The sequence below is a fragment of the Oncorhynchus masou genome, chromosome 27 (assembly GCF_036934945.1).
Source record: "Oncorhynchus masou masou isolate Uvic2021 chromosome 27, UVic_Omas_1.1, whole genome shotgun sequence".
In the NCBI taxonomy this organism is placed as follows: domain Eukaryota; kingdom Metazoa; phylum Chordata; class Actinopteri; order Salmoniformes; family Salmonidae; genus Oncorhynchus; species Oncorhynchus masou.
The window spans coordinates 23,207,758-23,213,757 of record NC_088238.1 but is presented as its reverse complement, the minus strand read 5'-3'; the positions used below and the strand labels follow the sequence as shown (position 1 = coordinate 23,213,757).

The window sequence follows — 6,000 nt, the reverse complement described above, 5'->3', positions numbered from 1 at the left end:
TGAAAGTCTGATTAAGTGACCATGGTCACATTTCATTTAAAGGCCCAGTTGAAAATGATTTGGGATGTAATTTGATCTGGCACTTTAATCACTGGTGATGTGATTTTGTGTTTTTTAGGGCCTCACGAATAACTCTAAATATAAAAACAATGTAATAGCACCTCATCCTTGATTAATAAAAGGCTCTGAAAATCATTTTGATGAGACATGCATTTAACTGGCCTGTGTTGTACAGTATGTGGCCTGCCTGTCGGCTGATATTGGCTCTGCAACATCGATTTCAAGTTCTGCTTTTGGGGATTGTGTCCTTTTACACCATTTTACCACTGTTGATAAAACATAAACCCCCTTGCTATTTCTATTGCCAATGTCCTCTAATGTTTATTGTCTTCCTCTGGTAATTTCATATGGACAGTTCTTTGAATGTTATTAATTAACAGTTGAAAAAAGAATGAAAGAGCTATGTTTATCAATTGCCTATCTCTGGTCTAAGAAATAAAATACATATTTTCTCAACTGTTTCGACTTAGTTTGACCAGTCATCATAAAAACCCTTGAAAAAAAGCTAGAAGCAATCCTGATAGAACTCACAATTAATAAAATCGACATTATGCTGGTCTCGGTGTTCTTATTTATCATAATAAATGATAACACTCTAACTCTGTCAAGGAATGTAAAACCTAATTTTCCTTTCATCTGCTGATGATGACGTTATATTGCAGATCCTGAGGTGACGTTGCTTTGTCTCGCGAGCTTATGGAAAACAATCCAGACGCTCTCTCAGGCCCCCCTTCCCACGCCCAGTGCGCTGTGGGATAGTGGCACTATAAAGTATATCCTCTCTCGGAGAAAGATAAGAAGCCCGAGACGGGAGGGGATGAAGATGGCGGACGCCAAGCAAAAAAGGAACGAACAGTTGAAACGGTGGTTAGGGTCGGAGACAGACATCGAGCCTCCTATTCTGAAAAAGAAGAAGACGAAGGTGAAGTTCGACGATGGCGCCGTGTTTTTGGCTGCCTGCTCAAGCGGCGATACCGAGGAGGTGCTCCGAATGATTGACCGGGGTGCTGACATCAACTACGCCAATGTAGACGGTCTGACTGCCCTCCACCAGGTTTGTCTTTTACAGCTATAAGCCGAGACACTTCCCATACAAGAGCACGACAACCACATGTCTTGCCAAAGATCGTAGCTAACGTTACCTCCTGCCACAGTAATGGAGAATGGAGTAATTCCTCCTGTAGCTCAGTCTGTTTACCTAGCACGCCCGTCTTTTTTAGACGAGACAGGGCCATTTCATTTGTTGGGCTGTTGATTGAATTGGATCAGAAGCGAAGGGGTGGTTAAACTCAAAATACCTGATTGGTAGCTATCCCGTTTGAGCTAGCTAGGTATGTTCAATGTATTCGTAGGTTAGGTAATGTTGAACATATGGATAGTTCGCTATTTGGTCTTTGTTTATCAGCAACTGCTTCAAACATCCAATAGTCGGGAAGAATGCCGTTGACTGGCTTGCTAACATCTAACCAGCCACTTGGGTGGTGCTGTTAGCATAGCTAGTTAACGTCAGCCAGTTACACTGTAGCTAGCTAGGCAAACCATTCTTGGAACTGATATGTCGCCCTGCTCTGGCTAACCTGTGTAAGCTATGAAGGATAGCAACTCAATATTGTTGGTTTGTTGTTTAACAAATACTTAATTATTACAGTCGTTAGCGAAGTTAACTGCTGCCAATTGTGCTTTATATTGAAGTTTAATAGGAAGTACAGAAAATGTACTTGTTTGTTAGCTGATGGCTAGCTAGCTTGCTACAAGTTGGTTAGCTAACCAGTGCAAATGGTGGTAAGAACGTTTAGCTGTCCAGTGGCACTGCTCGTTACCAAGCATAAGCTTGACTGCAGTCGGTCGGCAGTAAAACACCGTTCAAATTAAATGAATCAGATGTCAGCTTGGATCACGTCGAAGCTATAACATGCAACAATATTTGACTATATGTTTAGCTACAGTAGCTATGCCGCAGCCTATAGGCTGAATGGCAGAAAGACTGTACTGTAACTAGCTACAGCCATGATACTTATATTTTCGAGAAATATTATCTGTGATTAACAGCATATGTAACTCTTAGGCTTGCTAAATGATCATACACTAACGTGTTACTAGCAAACCTTAGCCTCAGGAGCCACGTCTTTTGACATTCTGTAGCTAACATCACTCCTACAATCGATTATTCTATTGTAGCAGATAACGTTACAATTCATATCCACATTTTGTAATTGCAATTTGCAATTGTATTATAAGCTATCTGCATGGATTGGCAAACATCAACTTGTGGTGTTTCAAAGTAGTTATGATAGCTAGGCTATTTGAAAAGTATACTAACATTCTTAGCATAACACTAAGTAAATGCTCAGAATTAGAATCATATGCTCATTTTTATAAAGGTTGTTACACTTTGGATTTGACTAGCTAGCCTATATCTTGCCTATGTGTTCGGATTGCAGTGTTGCATTACTGACGTGTTTTGCTGCACAGTAGACTGTTCTGCAGTCGGATAACAGCTGACACATTCTCTCTGGGAGGTGTGAGGTTTACATGTCAATACCTGTCGCTTTCAGCTGTGTGAAAGAAGCCAATCCTAGGTTTTTGGGCTGTTAATGTTATTAGTCAACACTTTAGCTTATGTTATGGCAGGTGGAGCACCAGCCTGTTAACTTGAATACTGACAACCAAAACATTCAACCAAAACATCTAATTCAGTTAAGTTTTTTGTTCTTCAAATGGATATTGCACATAAACATTTTAAGTCATGCTATTGTTTTGTCATTGTAGCCAAAGAATAACATGTTAACTGTTCATCAAAGTTTCACACAGGTGTAAATGCAAAATTGGGAAGGTGTAGGCCTGCCTGTCTCACCAAATGCATTTTAGTAATGCTGGAATGAAACACTGTTTATTGAAGTCTTGCATGCTCAAACTGCCTTACACCTTACATCTACAATAATCTCGTCACCCAGATGTCCTGTTTTGCGAAGTGATGCATCACCCGCCCTTTCTCTTAAGTAGTTTGATGTGTGCACCTTTATAAACTGTTATTGCCGGGCAAGGCTATATCACCCAAGGCCGATCTCAGGGTGTAGAAGTGGTGCCTTGTCTCTAGAATAGATGCTGCTGTATAACTAGTTGATTTTTTTTGGGGGGGGGGGGGGGATTCACACAAGTGAGTTATTTTTATCTGACATTAGATATGCACTACTTGTCGGAGACTGTGTCTTAATCAGCCTTTCTTTAGGGTGATTGAGTTTGTCTTCCTTTCAACTGGAATTAGTCGGCCTCCTGCACTGCGCAGGCTCACTGGGTGAAAATATAGCCTTTTTTTGGGACCGGAGTCCACTCCAGGGACAAACAGAGGTGTGGAAAGCATTTGCGACGCAGTGCTTGAGACCTAACCATGTCTGGAGAGACTTGGAGCAGCTGTGTTTGTGTTCCAGCATGTGATCCCTGGCTTCAGGGTCTTGGAAAAGAGTTGAAGGCGATATAGGGATTGGCGTTTTAGCTTGCTAATCCTAGGATTTCAGGAAGGTCTGGCTGATGTTGGTTTGCTCAAACCAACAGATTTTGTTTAGGGATGTGCACGGTTATTTGAATAGCTGAACGGACGTTAGTATCGGACGTTCAGCATCCAAAAATGTATAGGCCTATTTTAACACAAAGCATTTTCTAAATTTAAAATATCCATGTTACATGCAAGAATATACCATGACATTTCAAATTATACATTTAATAAAAACAAACCTTTTCATTGTAGTTTTTATGATGTTCTCCCCATAAAAACCACTGGTAGCATTGCCCAATCAACGTGGCTCAATGGATAGTGAGCGCAGAATGTGGCCTCAATTAGTCCAGCCAGCTATAGTTGGCTTGCTTAACTTCTCTAGGCTACTCCAGTCAAGATTGGCACTGTTATATGTGATGATAAACAGCATTGTGGCTTCTACAAGCTCGGTAGTCTTGGCTGTAGACAAGTAGCGTCACTATCTGCCTTAGTCTGCTCATTACAATCTCACCGGCATCTCCACAGCTCCCTCATGCAGCAGTGCTCAAGTTAAAAACTACAAAAAAAGACATGCGCTTAAGATTTCCGTATATCTGTCAAATCAAATTTTATTGGACACATGCACTGACTACAACTTTCCCAACAATGCAGAGTTAAAAAAAAACAAGTATAAACATATTTGCTGTTAAAAATATCTTGATACTATTTGAATAGTGACCTTTTTACTAACCCCCATCTAATGTGGCTCAGTCTGGGTTGCCACATTAATGGTCCCTGATGGCTTTTCTAACCATTATCCATGTTGGGAATCTCTGCCTTCAAGGAGTAGGGCCAGTTGGCTTAGAGAATCAAAGTTGTCAGAATGAATGGTTAATGACTCTCCCAAAGTGGGATGGACTCCCCTCCTATTAGCAGGAGGCCAGTAGTGGTAATGCACCCTAGTCCTGGTCTTGAATGGAACTAAACCAAACAGTCTAGTAAGGATTAGTAGTCATCTGCCTGCGGTTTGACTAGCCTTTTTATTTATAGAGTCAAACATGTTGCCACGATTCACCACTACTGTAATAATTGGCTTGTGGTCGTGAGACTACGGTGGCTTTAACATGACTCTAATGCTGCTACCACGCAGGTACCTGAGTGACCACTGACCAGCCAGGCAGTGTAGGCTAATTGACATGGTAGAGTGGCAAGTCTCCTTTCAGTTGCAGCTGTAGATCTGTTATTTTATCTGCAACAATTGTTTATGGAGATGTCGGGTGCTGATGACATGCCGTGAACCATTCCCTTCCTGGTGGCAAGGCAGTGACCTCTAGCTTTGGTTGTAACAATGCTCTGTTTTTACACGGAGGGTCACTCACTCCTCCTTGGGTGCAGTGACTGCACTGCACTCCTGCCCTCCTGCCACTTCTGAGTGCCAGGTTATAAATACCCCCTGCACCAGTTCTTCTCAGTATAGCTTGGTTTGAGGAGATTATTCTAAGTTTGGGTGAGTCATTGCCACACTGGACTGCTTAGCTTTGTACTGGAGGCTTGGCATGCATTGGAGTTCATGTGGACCGTCTGACTTGAAAGGGTTTGTCTATGTGAAATAGAAATCACCTACGAGTCACTGAACAATGGCCTCTGATGTTCACCTTTGTTGTGACTGACCACCACTGTTCTTAACTATGGACCTGGAGGACATTTGTCCCAGCCGTTCACAAAAGACTAGGCCTATTTGACTGATTTGAGATGTTGTTAATCTGAATCGGGAGTGTTAAGGCTTCCAGTTCGAAAGAGTTTGTGCATATATTATCCCAACAGTTTGGTCTGGTTGGGCACACTTGTATTTTTTTCTGGAGGCAAGTTGAAGCCGAAGTCTACACCACTTCATTGGTGATTGGTCAACAGTAGGGATTCCTCAAAGTCTGTCATTGAATGGGAGACGACTTGTTTTTTTTAATGCCCATTATTTTTTCCCCCTTGAGAAATATTGAATCAAACATCTTAGATGTAAAATTGAGCAACTAAGATCACCTTGGCAAAAACAACAATTTTATGATAGATTTCTTGAGTTATCTTAGATTAATTCTGACTTTGGCTATGGTGTCTTCCTGGACAAACGGTAATATTGCAAAATTAAAAAATCAAGCGAAGGTCTTTAAGGGAGTAGTATGAGAGCACACTCGTTCAGCTACCTGAGTTTGACGAGGCACCAGCCGAACTGACGCATGCTGACATCTTTACTGCTGGGGCACAAGCCCGCACACCCTGCAGCCCTCTAGGACCACTGAGTAAATGTGGGAGGGAAAGACCTATAATGGTGCTACTGTAAACCAGAATTGTAACGCTTTCCACACAGTTCACAGCTCCCCGGAGGTGAGGGGTGAAGAGGTACAGGGAGTTGTGAATGAGGGGGCAGGACTGGAGAGAGATGTTTGTAGATATGTGCTGGATAGGTAGCATTC

The 6,000-nt window shown here is 42.0% G+C and overlaps 1 protein-coding gene across 11 annotated transcripts in view; it reads left to right on the top strand.

Annotated features, from left to right (window-relative positions):
• The first annotated feature begins 780 nt into the window (after window positions 1–780).
• LOC135515814 (protein phosphatase 1 regulatory subunit 12A-like) overlaps window positions 781–6,000 on the top strand; it is a 62,486-nt gene continuing 57,266 nt past the window's right edge. For 8 of the 11 annotated variants that reach the window (XR_010451857.1, XM_064939563.1, XM_064939566.1 and 5 more), the window contains exon 1: window positions 782–1,114. Coding sequence is in view for 10 of the 11 variants with exons in the window: in XM_064939563.1 (XP_064795635.1) it covers window positions 878–1,114 (237 nt within the window). In the remaining variant the exon portion in view is untranslated. Of the gene's footprint in view, window positions 1,115–6,000 lie in introns of all 11 variants that reach the window. The other 3 variants (XM_064939568.1, XM_064939567.1, XM_064939565.1) reach the window with 2 other exon arrangements.